Genomic DNA, 21862 nt, shown 5'->3' with positions numbered 1-21862 from the left:
CGCCAGGAACTGGAACACAGTTCAGAGTCTATCTGAACTTCCTGGAGAGGGGCCTCTAAAAAAGACCCGACGTCGATCGAAGGGCGCTCGTTCGGGTGAATCCGTTCGATGCGGACAGCCTGTTTTTCCCAAAGCTAGATTCACTAGGCGATTCACGAGTCCAGCTAGAGCATGGGTTAGTAGGGGTACAATTTCAAAGGCAAAAAAGGTCAATCTTACACTCGCACGATGCAGTCGTCACCAGCAGATGCAAACATGCTCGCATTAGTAGGGTTCCAAGAGACAGCATTCACACAGCCTTTTGTATGCCCCTCCAATACTTCCACAAGGGTACTATTCTCCTTGTGCCAAATGTAGACATGGGAATCTATACAGTGCTATTAGCGCCAATTCGTCCTCTTTTGGTCTCGACTGGGCTAGCCTACCTTCACTTCCACTGACGACGAAGTTCTCTGCAGCCCCGCCAAATCCGCCTCGGATTACAAATTCTCCCTGTTTTTGGCCACGGAAACGACGCACTATTTCGGTTGTTTCGAGGTCGACGAGGTGGATTTGACCCTCGGCCATGTTGATCAGGATGTGTTTCGAATCGTTGCTGACACTTACTGACGTGGCTTTACTCCTCAGCGGAAGACAGTACTCTTCGGCATGTGTTTCAAAATTGTACACGTGCAGTTTTCCAATCTCATCAGCAGCAATTAATCGGGAGCCGTCCGGTGTGATGGCACAGTCTTGTACTCGAAAGCCCCCGGCCCACACATATAATGGTCGATGGCTTCGCATCCCCCAATGGCAAAGTTGCGCCTTGGAGTCTAGTGAAGCCGTCACAAAGGATTCGCCATCAGGAGCCCACGCAGCTGCAGTCACGGGCTCGGAATGCTGTTCGATGGTCAACAAACACCGACCGGTCTAAAGAAGTTAGTCAAATGAAGCAAACTCTTTTTGTTGGTGAGAACCCATACCTCAACATCCCACACTTTAGCCTTCTTGTCTTGAGAGCAAGTGATCAATTTCGAATCGTCCGGACTCCACGTAGCGTAGGCCACGGGTTTTTCGTGCTCCAGCAATCTATGGATAATAGAAAAGTTGTCCGTTGCGTCGTATATAATAACGGAGTGGTCCTTGCTTGCTGTGGCAAGTTTCGTTCCATCATGCGAAAATTCGACATACCAAACTTCGTCAGTGTGCTTGGTGAGTTGGACAGTGGTGTGGCGCGGGAATGCGTTTCGGTCACAGATATGATCGCAATACAGAGAAGGCACAGATGCAGTGTTGTGGTAGACACATTGGTTGACCTGATTTTGCTTCACGTGGTCCAAAAGGACGGCAAGACGGTGGTCTGGGATCATCACGGAGGGGGATATGAAAGCTGTGCAAGTTAGCATTTAGAAACTAACTACATAACAACGAACTTACTGGAGAGTTCTGAGAGGAGCAATTCCCGGGACGACCCTATTGAGCCGTCCCAGCCAGCCTGCTCTTGTAAATGTTCAATGGGGCACATTAATAAACTGTGCATTATTAGCTGCTTACTCATTGTAAAAAGGTGGGCGACGATTTTTACCTTGACAGAGCATGGAGCTGTGCGATATTGTGGTTCAAGGGCGTGAGTTCCTGGCGAAGAACCATCAAGGCAGCCCCTAGATCTCGAGCCTCGAGGAACTCCAAGAACTTTTGTTGTCGTAGAAGAAAGAGCATTTCGTTCCTGTCGGCGCTTTCGGCGAGAGAAAGCTTCCCCCATGCTGGCGGTGAAGGCTCATCATCGGCGTCGCTTACGTCAAAGGATTCCAGCAGAACATGTTCCGCCTCTGCCCATTGCCCATCCAGCACGGCACTACGGAAGGCGGCCACTGCTGGACTTTCCAGCTCATAGCCACTTTCTCTCGACAGAGAAGCCGCAGCACCACTATACCCCAGATCGTGCAAGCTCTGTATTAAAATCCGGGTAACTTCCTCTCGGTCGTGGCCGAAATATGTTGGTGACAAGACGGGCGATTTCACCGAGCCGTTGGTCGCCGTTTGTCCGTTGGGGTGGGCGGATGCTTTCCCGTTCAGCGACCCGGCTCTGCTGGCCTTGCCCCGAGGGCTCATAGCCAGCCCGTTTGATGTGTCGAACCGGCCGTTTGTTCTTGTTGATGATGCATCCTCGGACCGCATGTTTGCCAAACGCCTGCGCTTGGGAGAAGGCGGTCGGCCGTCGGTTCGGCCGGATAGTTGGATTCTGCGGGAGCCCGCAGATTGAATTTCCTCGCGAGAAGAAGGCAGCCCTCGGCTTCCGTCGTCCAGACCACTAGCAGTATCCGATGGCTCCGAGGAAGACAAGTCGGAGTGGCGACGGCGGCGGCGGCGGCGGGACTGTGAGACGGTGTCTGCCGAGGATGTTAGATCAACGTTCGAACGAGAAATTTGACTGGCTTGGATTCCGGAGGGCTCGCGGGAAGAAGACAGATGGGCAGGAGTCGACGAAGAAGAAGTCGGAGTTTGGTCTAGGGTATCGAGGTCAACCGCGGCAGACAGGGTAGTCGAGCCAGTGGTAGTAGTGGTGTTGGGCGTTTCGGGGTGGTCGGGGGCGAGAGAAGGAGGGGAATCTTGGGGAGAGTGGTCTGCCAGGACGAAGATGGAAGTTTGCCTTCGGCCTGGCTCCGGGGAAGAACCAGGTGAGCAGGCTTGCTTGCGGGATAACAGGAATTAAAAAAAAGGTTGAGGTTGAGTAGCCACACGCAAGACAGGTGCACGCTGGAACGATCAGCGACGCTGGGGATGACGAGGGAGCAGACAAAAGCAGGCCGCAAAGCAAGCTAACAGCACAGAAGAATATACCTGGAGTCTTGGAGTGGCAGAAGCTCCTCCCTCGGGGCGATGGGAGGTGCGAAGCAGAGGTTCAGCTGTGCAGCTCTCTCTGATGACTATCGCCCTGGACAGCGGTTCGAGCGGCGAGAAAGCAGGCACCGCAGGGTTTGGTAGAAGCAAGGCAGACACGCACCCAAAAAGGCGACTGGATTTCGGCGGCGCAGGGGCAGAGGAGGAGGGCGTTTGGTCAGAGGGCGTTTGGGGGAGGTTGAGGACGTGAGGATGGCGGAGGTGAGATAAGATAGCACTAATAAGCGGGCAGGAGCGACTCGACTGGTTGAGTCGTTCGTGGGGCCGTTTGGGGGACTGCGAGCACGCCAGCGCTCTCTTCTTCTTCTTCTTCTTGCTCTTCTTCTTTTTTCACCCCTCTTCTACTAGACTGGCTCCAAGTGATGATGGCGGCGAGTATTTGCCTTGCAGTCAACCAACAGGCGTCGTCGGGCAGCTTGTCTGGTATGCAACTACTCGCAGCTTGATAACTATCGTGTCACGTTCCACTCTCTGACTGACGGGGACGGCGGATCCATCCCTATGCATATTATTCTTACAAGGTCGCAGTTACACGTAGTTACAGGCTGACGGCGTCTATTGTCCAGTTCCAGAGTCTCTCGAGTCCTGCTGGGCAGATCATTGCGGAGTCAGCTGGTGACGAGGAGTCACGAGGATCTCTCGGGCGGTTACTACGGTACCAGATATCAATTAATTAGGAATAAGTTACTGACCGCACGAGTCAATAGTAGTAGTAGTGGCAGTGGTAAAGAGCAGCTAAGACGATCCACTCGCCCATGCACGAGCTGGCAAACAATGGTGATTTGCTCTCGTCAGCACGAGGGCTTTCTCACTCGCCAGGTCAGTCTCACTCAGCGGTGGTTCTTCTTGACAGGGAATCAATAGTAGTTATATTAATATTAATATTACTTATTAATTACCAATTCTTTCCTGGTAAAGATGTAGATAGTCCCAGGTAAAACGACGCACTATATCGATCCACAGGAACGACTGCCTATCTATCATTCAATGTTCAATATACCAACCATGTACATGTTTATGTTATCAATGCTGTTGGTGAACCCAATTTCCCAAAAATTCGCCACAAGCGATATCTCAAGCAGTCTATGACATAGTTGACGCTATGATGACCATACTTTGAACATCCCCGCCACGAACCGTCTATATAAGAAGCTTCCATGTTCCATTATAAATGTACTAAAGCAAAATACTTGAATCAAAATTAAAATTTCTACTGCAACAAAATGCCTTGCAACTGTACCGACCAAAGCTGCCCCTGCTCCGGCTCCGGCACTTGTACCTGCGACAACAACTGCGCCTGCAAGGGCTGCGGGGTATGTATTCCTAACTGAGGCTGTCGCTAAAACTGGTGATGTCCTTTTTCAAGCCTTGATAAAGCCATAACGGGTGCTGATTGATGCATTGTGTACAGAAATAAAAAAAATTAAACTCGAGCAGAACAATTAACGCGGGAGTACATATGCACGATGATGCATCATGCATCATGCATTCACAATCTAAAGGCTTGTGCTTGTAAATAATATCAAACTGGTTTAATCCACATATGTACAATAAATATACATGATACTTGAATTTATTCTTGAATAATAAAATAGTAATAATAACAACAACCGCTTTTCTATCATATCTCATAGTCGTCGTCGGTATGTACACAGTACTCCTCAAGCAGTTGAACCTCCCTCTCGCACCCTCGCCCATGCCTATGCCTGTAAAATTCAAAAACGTGACAGGTCTAAAACACTATATTACGCCATTAACAATGCATTGCAGATTGCTCTTATTCTACTTGGAGGAACCGCCGGAAGTTATGACTCTGCGTGCCTCTTCGCGCTCCATGCCCAACACATTGACCAGATACTCAATACTTTTAAAAACAATTAGCAAAAACCCTTCAGGTATAGCAATAAAAACTCACCTCGAATCACAAGCCAGCCTCCTCTTTTCCTTGGAAAACTCCTTTCGACACGTCTCCCAGACACTCGTCCTCTCCTGCGGCAGCACAGTCTTGACTCGCATCTTAAAAGAGGCGCTGACCGGCCGGTGGTCGGATGCGCGTACTTCGTGGCGTCGGTATTCGCTTTGCTTGATCTTGCCCATACCCCGATACATGACCCTGTCGCACCAGGCCGGCGACCGTTTCTTCTCGCTGGTATCGTATTGATCCGAATTGACATCATACTTGTACGTAGGCGCAAACGTGATGGGGGCCTCGTTGAACGAGCGCAGGCGGAAGTTTGGATTCTTTCGCTTGGACGCGAGGAGTTGGTCGCGCTCGAGTAGTTTGGGGAGGTTGTTCTGGCGCACTGCCTCGACTACCACGTTCCGAGGCATTGCGTCGATTCGGTAGTTGAGATCTCCGTTCAACACGCAGATTTCGTGGTCGAGAATCATGCTACCGTCGCCGCCGTTGACAAAGAGGTCGGCTCGCGCCGTCAGACTGGGTTCGGGTGGGAGAGATTGCGCCTCGAGAATGCCTGCGACGTCGTTGTTCCGATGTGCGGTATGCGTTTGGCCAGCTGCCAGATGGCAATTGATAAAACACAAGGAGCTATCGTCCAAGATAAACCGTAGAATCAAAGCGCCCTAAATCGATCAGAATACATACGTATCGGACTCGGCCCGTAAGACTAAAAAAAACACACCTTGTTCCCATGCAGACCCCCCATTCCACGCTTGACCTCCGCGCCGCTGACGTGACGAACCCTGTCGCGCTCCTTTTGCTTGATAAAAACGCATGTGAACAAGCCCACAAGGTTCGCCGTGTGAAGAAGAGTATACGACTCTTCAAGAGGCATTGCGTCGTTGATGCAAGCCATCAGATGATCTCGCCAGACACGGTACTGCCGGCTCATATGCTCCTTGTCGTTGTTTTCGCGCTTCTTGCTTCCCATAAGCAAGCTCTCTGTGGAATCGTCAATGTTTGCCCCAGGCTTCTATGATTATTTAAAAAAAGGCCGTCACTTACTAGCTGTGATTTTCTTGTTCTCAAGGTCTACCAATTCTTGGAATCCAAAAACCAAAATCTCCGGAGGATTTTCCGGGTGAATCGCTTCATGGATAAACCTGTTATTGCCCAGGTCCCGGGGAACAGAAGCCCCGGCGTTCCAAGTCACAATCGTAGCTCGTATCTCCCGAAAGTTGCAGAACTCGCCGTCTCTACTCTGCATGCGAGTTTCTATAAACTGGTTAGCAAAGAATTTGTTTAAGAATGAATCCACTCACCAAGCCAGTCCTCTTCCAGCATACCATCCCACAAACGCAAATAGTTGTCTGTACCCAGAGAGATTACTTGCAACCGATTTATCGTCCACAGCCCGCTTGGGTCAAGTACAAGACCACATACGGGGCTTTCATGAGCACGCCAATCCTTCTTGACTGTCCAGGGAGAGGTGGAAACGTCATAGACATAAACCATTCCGGTCTTGTACGCAGCCCACAGATAGTCCCCCACCACCGCCAACGAGTTAATTTTGTAGGCGCTCACATTGACACAATTCAGACACGAATAGTCCTCCAACGAATACACGGTGACTTTTCCATCCGCATGGCCCAAGTATACCCGTCCGCCGTCCTTGGTGACATGCACCCCCGAGGTCACTTCACCAGTGTGGTTTGCTCCCAGCGGCTTCTTTAGGACGTGGAACGAGTCATCGTGAGCATTTGGTCGGTAAATCCGCACGTCTTTACCAGTGGCAAGCCAGAGGGTATCACCAACAACCATGGAAAACGTATGTCCCCTAGCAACACGGTCTGGCGGCTGATCGTAGCTGTACTTGAGATTCGGCGTGCCCGTCTCATCTGGTGGCCATACTAGTAGCCTTCCTTCATCATCCAAGGTCCACATTTCCTTCTTGTGTCGGTATACTTTGATGATCTCGCGTCTGGATGGGTATGATCTAGAGGCCACGATTGACTGCGAGGCGATGTCGATTTCATGCAACTCCCCATGGTTTGTCCCAACCCACACCCGGGTCCCCTCATCCCCAAGCCCTGTACCCGGCTTGAATGCCACCGAAAGGGCTTTGACAGTCTCCCCATGACTGATATTCAATTTTTGTTCCCCGGTGGTCAGGTCCCATACACGGGTCAAATAACCAGTCGTGCAGACATTTTTTCCGCATACGTCAAACTCGCGTGTATCGTATTTGGTCGATATGGAAAGTGGCCCATCTTTGAAGACCGGGGGGCGCCGATTGACCTGAGAGGAGTCCGGAAAATCAGTCCTGGGCACTGGAGCGTCTTCCAGGTATCCCTCCTCTTCAGAGTCGTCATTTCTCGGTGACTGTTTCGCCATTGAGGGAGCTTGTCGCGTTTCGGGCAAGGAAAACTGGCGGCTCTTGGAACTTTGCGGTGTTTCCATCGGGGACTTGCCACCGATGGCGGCAGTCTGTCTACGGGGCGGAGGGGCAAACTGTTGGTTTGTATCAATCCTCGGAAGGCGTTGTGAAGAGGCCGTTGCCGTTGGCGTTCTCCTCACAGGTAAATCAAGTGATGCTCGTGGGGGAAGTTCAGTGTGTCTGGACCCAGTCGCTGGGATATCTCGCACCGACCTACCCCGCAGACCATCGCGAGGTGGCAACGAAGGTCTTCTTTCCGGGTCGTCAGTGTCCTGGGATATACTGTGTCTAGTAAATCCAAGATCACGAGCATCACGTATCGTTGAGGTGAAATGACTGATTGACCTGAGGTGGCCTGGGGGCTCGGGAGGTCGCTTCGGCTTCGTGGAACCATGCTCCGTGGTAACCACCAAGGAGCGTGATGTTGGCGTCGGCGTCCGAGGATATCTGTCAATAGGAGGCGGCAAGGAAAGAGGCTCGGGTGTCGTACGAGCAGACAGAATGGGGTGAGGTGATTTGTTAGATCGCGTGCTCTCCTTGGCCGGCTTTTTCTCCGGGCTGCTGGGAGGTGTACTAAATGGCGAGATGCGAGGGTCCTTTGAATCTTTGGCTGAAGCAGGAACCAGGCTACCTATGCCGCGGTGAAGGTGGGAGGAGGAGATATTTGCGGGTTTGACAGGCACCTTTGGTTTGTCGGCTCTGTTGACAGGAGGAGGAACCGATGTGCTCTTCTGTTTTCCAATGGGAGAAGGGTCTCGTGACAATTGCGGAACACCCACGGAGCCTCCAAAGGGAGAACCTGGGCTTGTGGCTCGTAACACATGCGGGGGGCTTTGCCATGATGCTGATTTGGGAGACAAATCCGGGTTCTCGGGCGCAAGAGAGTGCCAATTCCCACCAGCATAGCTCACCTCCGGGGCCCGAGGAGGAGACTGAGGAGACTCTATAGTCAGCGCTGGTGTCGGTGTCGATGTCGACGTCGACGTCGACGTTGGCTGCGGCGAAGATTGGACGCTCATCGACATCGGCCGGGCGTGCTTTAGCGGACCAGGTGACCGTTGTCCGTGTCGGACATTATTATTCCATCCTCCACCGGTGACATTTCTAGAAAGGCCGTTTCGAGGGCTGTCCTGAGACAGCCAGGGCGAGCGACGAGGCACGTCCATGGACGCGCGAACAGTTGGCTGTGCATCATCTGCGTCTTGCGTTCTTTGCCGGGTCGCATTCTCACGATGCGTTCCGTTTCCGGCGGAGGAATCTTTTTTGGAGTAGGAAAGATGCTCGAAATGGGAAAGTAGGGACGAGACTGGCCTCTGTATATTCCAAAATAACAATTAGAGACACACACACACACAAGGACGGACGTTCGCTATTAAACTTACCTGAGGCTCGTCATCGGCGTCCTCAACCCCCCTCCTTCTTTTATCGTCCATAACCCTGGGGAACCAGCCTGCTAGAGTAGAGCTAAACCATGTGCCGACAGGCCCCTCCGGCACCGTGTACTCGAGAGTGGAAAAAAGGTAGGTTTGCGCGGCGCTGCGATGACGGCGTTGAAACGTGGGGTAGCAGCCTGGACACAATTATAGTGGATGGATGGAATTAGGCTGTGCTGTTGGAATCACGACACGGAGTAGCACGGAGCGACACTGCTGCAAAGAAAACGAAGCGAAAGACGTATGTATGGACCTGAGAGAGAGAGAGAGAGAGTCAGGCCACCGGGGTCAGCAGCACAGCCACCGCGACATGTCTCATGGCATAGATGACGACGGAGGGAGCTTCCAGCTACTTACGTGCCCGCTGCTTTGGCAAGTGAAGGATGCGGGTTCTTTGCGGTCATGCCAGTTGGGATTAATTCGGGGGTGTGATGGCGGACAGGACGAGGAATGCGCCAGACAATCAGCAATGCAATAAAAGAGCAGCATGCCCCTGGCCACTGGATGCTTTGTTGTTGCTGGAAAGTCGGGATGGGCCCCGTCCGCTAAGGCCGCAGATCCCCAGCAGGGAGAAAAAAAGAGTTGGCCGGGAGTGTTGTTCCTCGTCCACTGTTCAATCCCTCCGGTACTAATTGCCCAGTGGAGGAGCCATTCGACCGACCCAGCCTGGCGACAGGGACCATTTTATTTGCGTGCAGGATTTCGCCAACATGTGGTGAGTGCCAAAAAAGGGAAGAAAACAGCGCCCCTTGCCAGTCCGCCGCCCCTCCTGGCGATTTCCCCCGCATATCAACCGACAAAGAGATCGATGGACTGACTCCGAGTTGTTCTAGTAAACACATTCTCAACGCCCAAGTTGCAATCCGGTCGCCATGCTGTACGTGCCTCGATCTGTCCGGTGGTCTGTGTCTATTCGCCCAGGTGCTGATTACTGGCTAGGTCGGAAATGGTTCGACTGCGCAGAATGCCACCAAGAGCAGGAAACCCACCCTTTGGTGCAATCCTTTGACATGGTACGTCAAATATCCATGCGCTTCTGGCGCCATGCTGAGTGATTTTGCAGACGTTTGCGTGCAAAAAGTGCAAGAAATGCTTCCGGAAAGATACGTCCGAGTTTGAGGAGAGGTGAGGCACATCTATTTATACAACTGGCGCGCCATCTTGTGGCCTGTGGCTGACACAAACGCTCTAGTGATGAATACTGCCCACACTGCGACAACCATTTCGTGATCGATGCCAAAACGCCTCAGGCCGCGCTGCAAGTTGAAGGCGACGACGTTCGGATGAACGCAAAGTACGCCCTTTCCTCGATCTTATAAATGCAACGAACACCTATAAACTGACTGTCATGCAGGATGCTCAAGGACGAACGTGTGCGCGGCGACGTGGAAAAGTCCATCTTCAGTATCGGAGACAAAGCAGCAGACCGATTGGGCTAGGGTTCAACAAAACTACTATCATGATGACACGAATGACCCTGGTTCTGTGGCGTTTCTACGGGCTCTTTTCTTTTTTTTTTCGTTTCGTTCCTACGTGTCCACCTCTACGTGGATGGAATAAATAAATTCGGTGCCGCTGTACGGCCATTTTGCACAGAAATAGCGCATGTAAACAATTTCAATGTTCATTAGCTGATTTATAGAAAAATCATTGTTTTATTCCCAACAACAGTCATAGATGAGGCTCAGTGCGTCTAGCTCTCAGAACCTTCACCAGTGGTGCCGGCCCGCGTCAAGATGGCCGCAGTGCCGGTTCCTGGTCGGCCAGTCTTCTTCTTGGCAGCCTCTTCCTGCTTCTCGGTCTCGATGTTCTTGACGTACGATTCGATCTCCTCAGTCGGGAGCATCTCGATGGACTTTCCGGGAGCCATGATGGCGATTTCGATGTTCTTGGCTCCGGTTTGTACCACCTCCAGTAGCGACTTGATTGTCAACTGAAGGGTAGCTTCACGGTCCATGTCATCTTTATGGTTCCTCTCGAGGAATTCACGGACTGTCTTGCTCGAACGCCCAATGGCGTTGGCTTTCCTGCAGCCGTAGTCAGCATCCGAGTTTAATAAATTAGCAGGTAGATTCTGACCATGCCGAGTAAATCCCAGATGGCTCGGTTTGGTAGAGACGGGGGATGTCGTCACCCTTGTCAAAGCCGACAATCAATGTACTAATTCCAAACGGGCGCACACCACCACTCTGTGTATAACGTTGCTGAACGCCGGCGACATATTTCGTAATGTATTCGATCGACACGGGGTCCTCGACCGTCAGACGATGTGACTGGGCCTCCAGCCTGGCTTTGTCGATCAAGATTCGAGCGTCGGCGTTGAGACCGGCAAAGGCAAGGCAGACGTGGCCGTCGATCAAGCCAATCTTTGACGGGGTAATTCGGGTGTCTTGGAGCTTCATTGCCGACCGCTTCTCGCATCCTAGCACGACGATATCCTTGCCCTTGACGCCGACAGCGCATGTTCCTGTAGTTGGGTGTGTTCAGTACTGTGCTGCATCCGGGGAGCTGGGGAGCTGGGGAAGCATCTACCTCGCTTCACCGCTTCGAGAGCATATTCGACTTGGAAGACGTGTCCATCGGGACTTTGCAAGGGTCAGTAGGGGTTATCATGCTGGCAGTGGGCTGTAGAATCTACCTGAAGACTGTTTGTTTGATTTGTTAGTGAGATCCTGATCGATTCGGCAGCTCATGGACTACATACCTGAGAGAGCTCTGTCGTATCCGGACGCCATTCTTGTGGTTTATTGCTGGGGGACAAGCGCCAAGAAGCTTTGAGGCAGACGCAATATCAAAGTAGTAGATCGCAAATAGAGGACTGTGAAGCTTTGCAGTTGGATGCTGCGATGACGGATGTTCACGAAGCACAGGGACGCGAAGGCGGCGGTTGCCTCCAGAGCTCTGGCCAGCCGCTAGCCGCGCGCTAAGCCGCGCTTGTTCACATTTCTGTCTGGCATTTATTTACTGCTGTTATTGTCCCATTTTTTATTCGTCTATTTTATTTAATAGAATCATGTGTACTGGCGGTTTTGCACAGGCTGATGGGCCATTCCTGTGGTATATCCAAGATAGTCGTGGTCACCCGGTTCTACACTACACTCTTCTCTCAGAGACCATCCTTTCTCCCCTCTCTCTCCTTTTATTGAAAACATTCAAGTTTCCCGAGTTTATAAGAAGAAGAAGAACAACAACAGTGTTGGTAAAGCAGCCAATCACCGGCATGGCCGGCGACTCCGGAAGCTACCACGTGGGGAAAGAGCTTGGACCAGCCGGAGATGTTTTGATGTCGGACAAAATAATCACATTAATGATTAATCGTCAATTTCTTGTCGTTTACAGTTGGGGATGGCAATTCCTCTTGGTAGCAGGATGGTGCCGCAAAGGCTGGCAGCTCTCAGGTTCTCCGGTGCTCCTTCGGGGCATCTAACCAGTTAACTAACTAGTCCACCACGATAAGGCCTCAATGCCGCGTCATCGAGTTGCTGCCTCAATCATCATCAATTGCTACCCAGATGCTGTCTATGGTCGAGGCATATCGATTGGTGTTGTAGGAAAAGACGGCATCAGCCAAGAGACGAGACAGTCTGGCGGCATCCAGCAGTGGGATTTGCTCGTAGTCTTGGCTTGTTCGGATTCTCTCGCAGCAAGCGGCTCTCTGTACCAAACGAACGAACGATAAGAGCGGTCAGAGAGTTATTAATGGACTGTTCAGAGTCGACTCGGCTGCTGGCCATCGAATCGAAAGCCGCCGGAACCCCGAAATTGTGGGGCGTGCATGGATTGTTGACAAGCACGGAGTAATAATGATAATAATAAAGAATGATATTATTGCTGTTCGCTTTGTTCGGGCGTGTCGAGTGTTGTTTCTAGTAAGGTGGCAGGGAGACATCGGTGGTTTGATATTATTGTGAAAGTATACAGCACGATATATAAACGGGAGACTATTATAGTGATACGCCGATACACGTATGACAATACAACATTGATGGGATTCCACATGTTGAGAACACGTGCAATTGATGAATTACATGTACATGACATGTAATACATATCATGACAACAATAATAATGCATCTGCCCATGTCGGAATATAGTCCCCTTCCGCCGTGCGATCGATCGATAATAATTTACTCTGCGCACATCCAGATGCAGGACACCGTGTCAGATGGAGTTTACTCCGTATATACCCCATACATAAACGTAATAATAAGAATAAAATAGCAAATAGCAAATAACAATAAATACTATGTGACATCTCGGCCGCCCGAAACTTTTTTGGGCGTGGGCCCGCCCGCCGGCCCACGCTCCACCAGCTTCAAGCACAGCTTTTTCTCTCCGCTGCACAACTCAAACCTCGCTCGCCCTTGGATTCTTTCTCCAGTCCTTCCCAACTCTTCTTCTCCCTCCCCCCCCCCCAATTCCGATCACGACTGTCGCTGTCGTGATCGCTCTCTTCGTCTCGTGCTCCTTCGGCAGAGACGTCTCCGCCTCGTCGCTCTCTTTCTCTCTTCTCCGACTCTTCCCCTGGCACTTTGCCCGGCCGGACATAACGAGACATGGCCGCCGTCTCGTCCTCCATCCCAAAGCTGGACCGCTATATCGTCATCCATGTCGCGACTACGTGCGACGAACATGGCGTCTACGTCACCAAGGACTCTGCAGAGGTCATTGAACTCGGCTGGATCCTGCTCGATACCAAGACCTGCGACGAGGTACGCTGACTGATCGCTCCAATGGGTGTCCCCCCCGTCCTGTTCCCGCTGACCGAGGCCTGCAGTTGCACCGAGAGAGCGTTCTTGTCAAGCCTGTCAACACTCCCATCACTCCCCTTTGCAGTAAGTCTGCTGTCCTAAAAAAACAACAACACCATTGTAACTGACACACCGGATCCAGCGAGCCTAACCACCCTCACTTGGGAAAATGTCCGCAACGCTGGAACTTTCCGGGATGCCATCAATCGCTTCGATGCCTTTGCTCAGGAACACCTCGTCTCCAAGAACCTGGAGTTCTCTTTCGTGACCCTCGACTCTTGGGATCTTCGTGTACAATTGCCCCGTGAGGCCCGAGACAAGTCCGTCGTTCTGCCCCCGTACCTCCAGCACTCGCGCACCTTCGACCTGCGCACTGAATATCAGAGATGGCAGACACACCACCCAGAGTCTCTGCCTTTTGGCCCCAGCTCTCTGTCCAACATCTGCGCTGCGCTAGAAGTCGAGCCCGTACAGTCCTCGGCCCCGATCAAACACAACTTGCCTTTCCACCTGCAGGCTCTCGCCCCGGCCTCTCCCCGTCGCGCAATGGAGGAAGCCGTCACACTGGCTCGCGTTCTCAAAGGACTCATCCGCAAGTCTCAGCCTTCTCATGAGCATCCCGAGATTCTCACGCGCCCCATGGATGCTCGCGCTGACGTTCGTGCTTTCCTCGCCGAACGTAGCAAGGTCCTTCACATGAGCGGCCTGCCGCACGATACCACCCAGTCGGAATTGGAAAGCTGGTTCACCCAATTCGGTGGTCGTCCAATTGCCTTTTGGACTCTACGCACTCCAGACCAACACAAACCTACTGGTACCGGGTTTGCTGTCTTTTCGTCCCACGAAGAGGTTCGTTTCTTTCCCTCCGCCTACTACCTTGTCTTTGGGTTTGTGTATGTTGCTAACCATTTTTCCCACCATCTAGGCCGCTGAAAGTCTTTGCATGAACGGCCGAGCACTCAACGAGAAAGCCATTGAGGTCTCTCCTTCATCTAGCCGTGTTCTAGACCGTGCTGCTGAAATTCTTACGCCGTTCCCCCCGTCCAAGAACCGCCCTCGACCTGGTGACTGGACCTGTCCATCTTGTGGATTCTCCAACTTCCAAAGACGAACTGCTTGCTTCCGTTGCTCATTCCCCGCTGTTGGTGCTGCTCCCGACCCTATGAACTATGGTTATGGTTACGGCCCCCCAAACATGATGCCTCCTATGAACCACCACGGTGGACACGGCATGGGCCACTCTCGTATGGGCGGTAACGGAGGTGTTGTGCCCTTCCGTGCTGGTGATTGGAAATGTGGCTCCGAAGGCTGTGGCTACCACAATTTCGCAAAGAACACTAATTGTCTTCGCTGCGGTGCACCACGCTCTGGAGCAGCTGTCGTGGCTGACTCTGCCTACTCCTCGCCCATGGAACCGCCTTCGGGCTTTGGAATGGGACCTGGCTCAATGACAAGCACCCCTGCCCCTGCGTCGTTCGCCTCAGGTGGTGGCGGATTCGGTGGCTTTGGACAGCAATTTGGCGCTCCTCCCAGCAACTATGCTCTTCCGTCCGGCCTTGGAAATGCCCCTGCCCCCTATCCCCCAATGGGCCAGATGAATGCCGGTTATGGCTCGGCCAACGCATCTCACTCAGCGGCTTCTTTCGGCAACCCGGCGACTCAGGCGGCTTTCACAGGGGCTGATCACGGTCCCCATTCGAGTGCCTCCAATGGCAACCTTTACGCCAACGATGGCTCAAACGACCCCTTCGCTTTTCTGTCCACAGGACTTGGCGGGCTGACAGTCAATGACGATGGTCATGGCCGTCGTAATGGCACAAACTCAAACAAGTCTCCCGCATGAGCGTTTCTTCCCTGCTTGGATTTATTTCCTTTTCTCGCGCATTTTGCCCCAAGTTAAATGTCTATATCTGTGTGTCTGCTTTCTCGTTGGCATAGGTGTGGCTTGTGTATTACGTTATTGATGCGTAAATGTATAAGGAACTCTTGGTTTGGTGCATTTGGTCGGAAGGAGCTGGCTGGCTGGTCGCTGATCTTCAGAGGGTTGCGTTTTTTCTTTTTTTTTTTTTTCTCCCTTTCTCTTTCTTTTGTGTTATCTTTTACCCTTTTTCATTCATTGTCATGATGAGCTGTACTTTTTTTCTTTTTTTTCTTTCTTTTTGGCCGTTGCTGTGTTCAGAACTGGGGATCAGAATTGGATGATCAACCTCGGAATACGGTGTGTGATAAACTGACATCCACGATCTCCAAGTGCCAATTGGTATATATACAATTCTCGGTTGGTCTTGGTGGAACAATACTTTGATGTTATTTGAGCGATGCATGGCATGGCATGGGTTGGAAAGAAAAATGGGTCTCAGTTAAAAAGGCGCGGTCGTCCTATCGATGCTATAGAATGGACATAGCCTGCTACAAAGTTGTTCTAGCAAAAAAAAAAAAAAAGGAAGGAAAAAAAACGCCATGGAAATGGATACCAATGATGTGGGATTGGATATTCTGATATTGGCTTCTCTCTCTCTTTTTTTTTTATCTTGTATTTTGGAAAAAGAAAAAAGGAGGAAGGGGAAATGGGATGGATGGGTGGGTGTTGGGGCTATTCCTTTTCAAAGCGACTTGATTATATTTTTTGTTTCTTTTTCATTTTTGGACAATTTGGGTAAATACAAGCTTCTCGTTTATAGCTTGAGAGAAACATACAAGGGGTAATTTTCTTTTCTTTCTATCATCTTGGTATATTGATTTTGGCAGGTAGAGAAGGAGGAAAAGCATTATTGTTACCAATAAATACACCGTGTGTACAGAGAGCTTATTCATATCCCCCCTGTCATGAGTGACTGGACCAACCAATTCAATGTTGTATTAGGATATCAAAAGATGTTCCATCAACTGGCCTATATAACCCAATAATGAATGCTGTACGTTTGCTACACACCCTTACTCTCCCAATTAATAGAACTTGTCAATTGATATATCCTCCAAAATAAAATTAAAATATACAATAGAATTCGATGTTCATCAAAAACAATACAACTCATAAGCCTCTTACATATACAACACGGTTGATCTATGTTCGTAGCCACCATAAACACCAAACCCAGACAATTATAAAAAATGATAATCAAAACGTCATGCCCAATGCTCGAATATAAGGGTATTGCATTTAATTGCCTATTCCGGCTCCTCACTACCCATCTCATTCTTGATCACAGTTCCCCGGCTATCATCATTCTCGTCCTCTTCGTCAACCTCCATGATCGTTTCATCAACAGCAACTGAAGCTCCGCGACCACCGATCACGGACGGCTCAACCGAGGCTTGTCTGGATCCGGCGGCATCGGTAAAGTCTGTTTCCACTGTGCTAGCTCGAGTACTGCGTCCTGCTTCCTTGCTGGTAGCAGTTTGTTGAGCGGCAAACGCCAGGATTTTCAAAATCGTGTTCTTGACCTTGACTAGAGCATTGCGACTAGCTGCGTCGGGCGCGTTGTCTTCGAGAGTTTCGTTGATAAGTTCCTTGACTTGTTCAGCGAGGTCGACATTCTCCGGGTCTATCTCTTCACGAGTGCTTCGGTTACTGGCACGGAAGGCGTCTTCGCTTGCTGTCTCCGGCACTCGAGAGCCAGCACGAGATGCCGGTGTTGCTGTCGGGGGGGAAATATACACCTTGCTAAGCATGGACAGGAGCAGTTTCCTCTCCTCTTTCGTGCACTTGTTAGGACCTTTGCTCACTCCGAGGATCCGCTCGAGGATGTCCCTGACCAAGGCTAGGTGAACGTAGCCATGAGCACTAGAACTAGCAGGCGCGCCCGTAAGTACGTTTTCACCCCCGAGTCCGACCACACGTCGCTCATCAGTCCATTCCACCAGCATGCCGACAACTTGCGTCATCAGGGCCTTGATTTCGCGCTCGCCAATAGTCTCATCAATGTCACCATCACTATCCTCTTCGGCTTCAAGCGAGAAGAATTCCTCTGCCGCACCAAAGACAGCGCGTACGACAGGAACGGCAACCCGCCGCATCCTTTCAGTGTTTGCAAGACGCGAGTGACAATACACGGGGAAAAAATACGTCAGAGCTTGTCTAAGAACAGGGTTCTCTCGCGTGCGAGGGTGGAAGAAAGAAATAATCAACGATTGTAGCAGTGCCTCAACCGATGACTCGTTCAATTCCTTGATCGCAGGTGGGACGTTCGGTCCGGAAGGCGTGAAGGTGTTGGAAAGAAGCAGCTTAGACAAAGCGGTTGCAGCGCCAGACTGCACATCAGCCGGAGATGAAGACTTCAACGCTTTTGCATACACTTTCAAAAGCGTCCTCTGGAAAGGAGGAGGGGTCACGGTATCGCTGTCTGGCTGCACAACTGGGGCCAAAAGTCCCGGGTGAGCGGTGAGCATATCAGCCAGGATTTGCAAGGCTGTCACTTGTAGTGCCTCGTGTCCTTTGGTAAAGCAATGGATGAACAGCATCATATTTTCTTCAGCAAGGGTCTAGAATTCTCGGTTAGCCAAATATATCAAAAAAGACTTTGTGCGAGCACTCACCTTATCAAGTAAGCAGCACAAACCGAGACACTCCAAACCTCTCTCACGGATGGGTGCCTCGTGGCTTCGTACAGCAGGAACGACAAGGTTATTTAGCATGGTGACCAAATGCATGTTTTGCTGAAGATTCCCTTCCACATTTTGCAACATGCACTGTGCAATGTGAAGACATTTCATGTTGACCATGATTTCTCGGAGGACCTTCGCTTTCGCCTTCTCCTTGTCAAAGGGGGCGTCACTTGCAGGGGTCATAGATCGCTCGCGGCTAGCCCGAGAGTTACCATCGTCGCTGAGTTCAGAACGTGCCGACACAAAACTGTCTTCAGTTACAATTGCGTCGTGAACTTCAGCAACAGCTTCAAGGACTACACTGCAGAACTCGGATTCGGCTGCAGCATCGGGCCCGCAAACATTTCGAAGTGCCTCAATATGGAGCTTTGTGCATAATTCCGGCAATTCAGGTATGGCGAGATTCTCTCGTAGCAAGGCGAACATCTTCCGTCGACCAACTTCGTCAGAGTAGTCCAGAGTCATGGCAATTTGAAGTAGTTGTTCGACGACGAACTCAAGTTCCATAGTATCTTCCTCGTTGTTCTCACCACTAGCAGCAGACTCTTTAAGCTTTACAAGTAGAGCCGATGAGTACTTCTGAAGGAAGAATGCAAGAGCCGTGACTTCAGGCATTTTATCATCTGCAAGGCTGTCATATTTGGCCAGATTTTCCACTCGGCAAAAATCATTAAAGCTGCGAGCTAGAAAGGCGGACTCTGCGGTGAGTCCTTGCCAAAACTCTTCGTCAAAGACGATCTCCTCGCGGTAGTCAGGCCGGCCTTCCCAGAAACCTCGCATTGCTTCGTGTGCAACACCGCCTTCCATACCGGAGTTTACTGCGTCGATACGCTCCAGTAGTTCCAAAAGCGCGGAAATATTAGGCGCTGAGACCTGAGTGACGGGGCCACCTTCTTCGGATGGCTTGTTTCCAGCGCAATCTTCGACCCATCGCTCGTAGAATAGTTTTCCGGTTGCTTTTCGCACATTCTCGTCTCGATCGCGAAGGCCCCAGCGAAGGAGCTTCTCACGCATAGATAGAGATAAATGGCGGAAATCACCCAAGGTAGGAAGGAGACGAGAATACAATGCTCGGCGAGTAGCAGCGTCCAAGTCTCGAGCCCTTTCAAGTAAGTATGGAAGAGTTTTGTGGCTTAAAGGTAAATTGAGTAACAGCGTTTTGCGCACATCTGCTGTTGCATCATTCTGGAGAATATCGAGGAGTTTGTCCAGAAGAGCTGCCGTTGTATCTTCCATTTCGCCGTCGCCCTCGTTTCCAACAAGACGCGCAAGACCAAGTACTGCTTGAACTCGCACTGTCGCTTCTTTGTCGCGAATACGCTTCAAAAGTCCCGTTCGGATTAAACGATAGACATCGTCGTCAATCGAGTCCAGCGAGTTGACGAGGTGCGAGAGGAGCTGTGCTGCACGATATCTGACTATTTTATCCTTTGCCGCCAAAAGAGGAACGACCATCGATGTAATAGCTAGGGTCAGTCGCGTAGTGGGAGTTTCTGGAAACATTTGCGTTTCATCGACATCTGCCGGGTTAAACAATTCGCTATCTTATGAAAAAGTTAGCCTTTCGCCAGAAAGAGTCCGGGCCTAAAAATATCACCTTTTTCTCCAGCATGATTCAAGAAAAGCCCAAGAAATCTAATCACCCGGTCCCCGACGGATTCGGATTTCTTAATTGGCAGAATGCGAAGAATGCAACGAGTCAGCTCGGCATTGAATTCCTGCTCGCCGAGTGTCTCATCGCTCGAGGGGATTTCCCTTTCCTGATTTTCTTGGTCCTTTTTCGATTTACTAGTTGAAGCTATGCCGCAACATAGCTCTTGTACTTTGCGTAGGCGTACAACGAGCTTTCTGTGCCCGGTTGTGGATCGTTGGGAATCTGCGAAAATTGCGCATACATCTGCGCGAAGGTGTGTTGACGTCGTCGGAAGCGCAGGCTCCTCAGGAACAGCGACGGATGGAGTCACAGAAGATGCTCGTTTCGAAGACGCAGCGCTTTGTCCAGATGTTTTGCGCGTACCAGCAGAAGCTGGACCGCTTATTGCGCGGCTGGGCATGGTTGCTGGTCACTATGCTGTGAGGATGATGCGAATACTGATGATTCAGAAACAAGTCGTAAATGGCCAGTTCGTTCGCATGTATAACCGAGTAGCTGGGCGACTGTTTGTGGCGTGATTGTTGTCGCTCTCAATGTTGCATATTCGACGATTGTTGTTGCGGGCGGAGACGTAAACAGCAGGTGCGGGACGTAAACAAAGCTAGCCCGATCCGGTCTTTCTTGCACTAGTCCGAAAAAGAACAAGCTTATATAATATTTGCGATAAGATAAGGGTTGGCCTCCTGCCCGCGCTGCTGACTAACATCGAACCCCGATCTTCGGCGCAGGACGCCAGTTATTAAACTCGTCCATGCGTCGACTCTGAACGCGACACGGCCATTTAAGAAACAGGGCTTTTCATGATGTTTAGACGCGGCCTCCGTACGTTTGCCACGACGGCTCTGCGCAGCGTAGAAGCCTCGACAGCCTACAACACCAAGGTTTCGACAGCCCAAGGGTGGGTCAATGGCCTTACGGAAGGTAAGAATAGATGACAGCTCCCTATGAAGCCTAGAGTAGGAGGGCTAATTACTTTTTTTGTGCCTTATAGCCATTGGAAACACGCCGCTGATCAGGCTCAAACGTCTTTCGGAGGAGACGGGATGCAACGTCCTGGGCAAGGCCGAGTTCCAGAACCCGGGAGGTAGCGTCAAAGATCGCGCTGCCTTGTATGTCGTGAAAGATGCCGAGGAGAAGGGCTTATTGCGCCCAGGAGGTACTGTTGTCGAAGGAACTGCCGGAAACACTGGCATTGGGCTTGCCCACGTCTGCCGGTCCAAGGGATACAAGCTTGTCATCTACATGCCCAACACGCAATCCCAAGGCAAGATTGACCTGTTGCGATTGCTAGGCGCAGAGGTCTATCCCGTACCAGCTGTCGCATTCGACAACCCAGAAAACTACAACCACCAAGCTCGCCGCCATGCCGAATCTCTCGAGAATGCTGTCTGGACCAACCAGTTCGACAATACTGCAAACCGTCAGGCCCACATTGAAACGACCGGTCCCGAAATCTGGGCACAAACGGAAGGGAAGATTGATGCCTTTACATGCGCAACTGGCACGGCCGGCACACTCGCGGGAATCACCCGTTATCTGAAAACAGTCAGCGATGGACGAGTTAAAAGCTACCTTGCCGACCCCCCTGGCAGTGTGCTTCATAGCTACATCCAGAGCGGAGGAAAACTCATTGAACGGAGCGGAAGCAGCATTACTGAGGGTATTGGCCAAGGCCGTATTACGGAAAACCTGAAGCCTGACATCGACCTTGTCGATGGCTCACTAAATATTAGCGATGAGAAGAGCATCGAGATGGTGTACCGCTGCCTGGATGAGGAAGGTATCTACCTTGGTGCTAGTTCTGCCCTGAACGTTGTAGCCGCCAAGGAGGTTGCCGAGAAACTGGGCAAGGGTAACACTGTCGTTACTATTCTGTGCGATGGCGCGTATCGGTATGCGGACCGGCTTTTCTCTGAGAAGTGGCTACAGAGCAAGAATCTCCGTGGTGCTATTCCCAAACATCTGGAGAAGTACATTGTCTTGCCATAAGATGTAAAATAAACTATAATTCATGCATAAACTTATTCATAATGGCCTTTGTCTGGAAGTTTAGAAAAGACTTGTGCATTCTTCTTACCCTCTGATAATTGACCAGGATTAACATTGTAAATTCGAATAGCCGAGCTACACGACTCTAGCTTAAGACTATACCCGCCTGATAATCGCATTGCGAGACTAACATTTGAAAAAGTATTGGACTAT

General features: G+C 50.9%; 6 protein-coding genes across 6 annotated transcripts; 3 read left to right on the top strand and 3 right to left on the bottom strand.

The window, feature by feature from the left end:
• Positions 1 to 55: 55 nt before the first annotated feature.
• TRUGW13939_08515 (uncharacterized protein) lies at positions 56 to 8650 on the bottom strand (the record flags this gene model as incomplete). The annotated part of the gene is made up of 13 exons (XM_035491649.1): positions 56 to 164; positions 220 to 367; positions 426 to 909; positions 963 to 1369; positions 1417 to 1511; positions 1565 to 2636; positions 4569 to 4612; positions 4667 to 4744; positions 4796 to 5463; positions 5523 to 5782; positions 5846 to 6055; positions 6103 to 8530; positions 8600 to 8650. The coding sequence occupies 13 exons, from the start codon at positions 8648 to 8650 to the stop codon at positions 56 to 58; spliced, it is 6054 nt and encodes a 2017-aa protein (XP_035347542.1).
• Positions 8651 to 9360: 710 nt separating this feature from the next.
• TRUGW13939_08514 (uncharacterized protein) lies at positions 9361 to 10089 on the top strand (the record flags this gene model as incomplete). Its single annotated transcript, XM_035491648.1, has 6 exons — positions 9361 to 9365; positions 9484 to 9527; positions 9590 to 9663; positions 9714 to 9775; positions 9843 to 9944; positions 10005 to 10089. 6 exons carry the CDS (start codon positions 9361 to 9363, stop codon positions 10087 to 10089), a joined length of 372 nt encoding a protein of 123 aa, XP_035347541.1.
• A 254-nt stretch (positions 10090 to 10343) lies between these two features.
• Positions 10344 to 11385, bottom strand: TRUGW13939_08513 (uncharacterized protein; the record flags this gene model as incomplete). Its single annotated transcript, XM_035491647.1, has 5 exons — positions 10344 to 10677; positions 10730 to 11117; positions 11183 to 11235; positions 11289 to 11295; positions 11355 to 11385. 5 exons carry the CDS (start codon positions 11383 to 11385, stop codon positions 10344 to 10346), a joined length of 813 nt encoding a protein of 270 aa, XP_035347540.1.
• A 1821-nt stretch (positions 11386 to 13206) lies between these two features.
• Positions 13207 to 15244, top strand: TRUGW13939_08512 (uncharacterized protein; the record flags this gene model as incomplete). The annotated part of the gene is made up of 4 exons (XM_035491646.1): positions 13207 to 13362; positions 13428 to 13485; positions 13544 to 14250; positions 14327 to 15244. 4 exons carry the CDS (start codon positions 13207 to 13209, stop codon positions 15242 to 15244), a joined length of 1839 nt encoding a protein of 612 aa, XP_035347539.1.
• A 1325-nt stretch (positions 15245 to 16569) lies between these two features.
• TRUGW13939_08511 (uncharacterized protein) lies at positions 16570 to 20060 on the bottom strand (the record flags this gene model as incomplete). Its single annotated transcript, XM_035491645.1, has 3 exons — positions 16570 to 17883; positions 17938 to 19550; positions 19604 to 20060. 3 exons carry the CDS (start codon positions 20058 to 20060, stop codon positions 16570 to 16572), a joined length of 3384 nt encoding a protein of 1127 aa, XP_035347538.1.
• Positions 20061 to 20463: 403 nt separating this feature from the next.
• On the top strand, positions 20464 to 21649 carry TRUGW13939_08510 (uncharacterized protein; the record flags this gene model as incomplete). The annotated part of the gene is made up of 2 exons (XM_035491644.1): positions 20464 to 20581; positions 20652 to 21649. 2 exons carry the CDS (start codon positions 20464 to 20466, stop codon positions 21647 to 21649), a joined length of 1116 nt encoding a protein of 371 aa, XP_035347537.1.
• Between the last annotated feature and the right edge of the window lie 213 nt (positions 21650 to 21862).

The sequence above is a fragment of the Talaromyces rugulosus genome, chromosome IV, assembly GCF_013368755.1.
Source record: "Talaromyces rugulosus chromosome IV, complete sequence".
In the NCBI taxonomy this organism is placed as follows: Eukaryota; Fungi; Ascomycota; class Eurotiomycetes; order Eurotiales; family Trichocomaceae; genus Talaromyces; species Talaromyces rugulosus.
The sequence above is the reverse complement of the archived record's forward strand: the minus strand, read 5'-3'. Positions and strand labels throughout refer to the sequence as shown.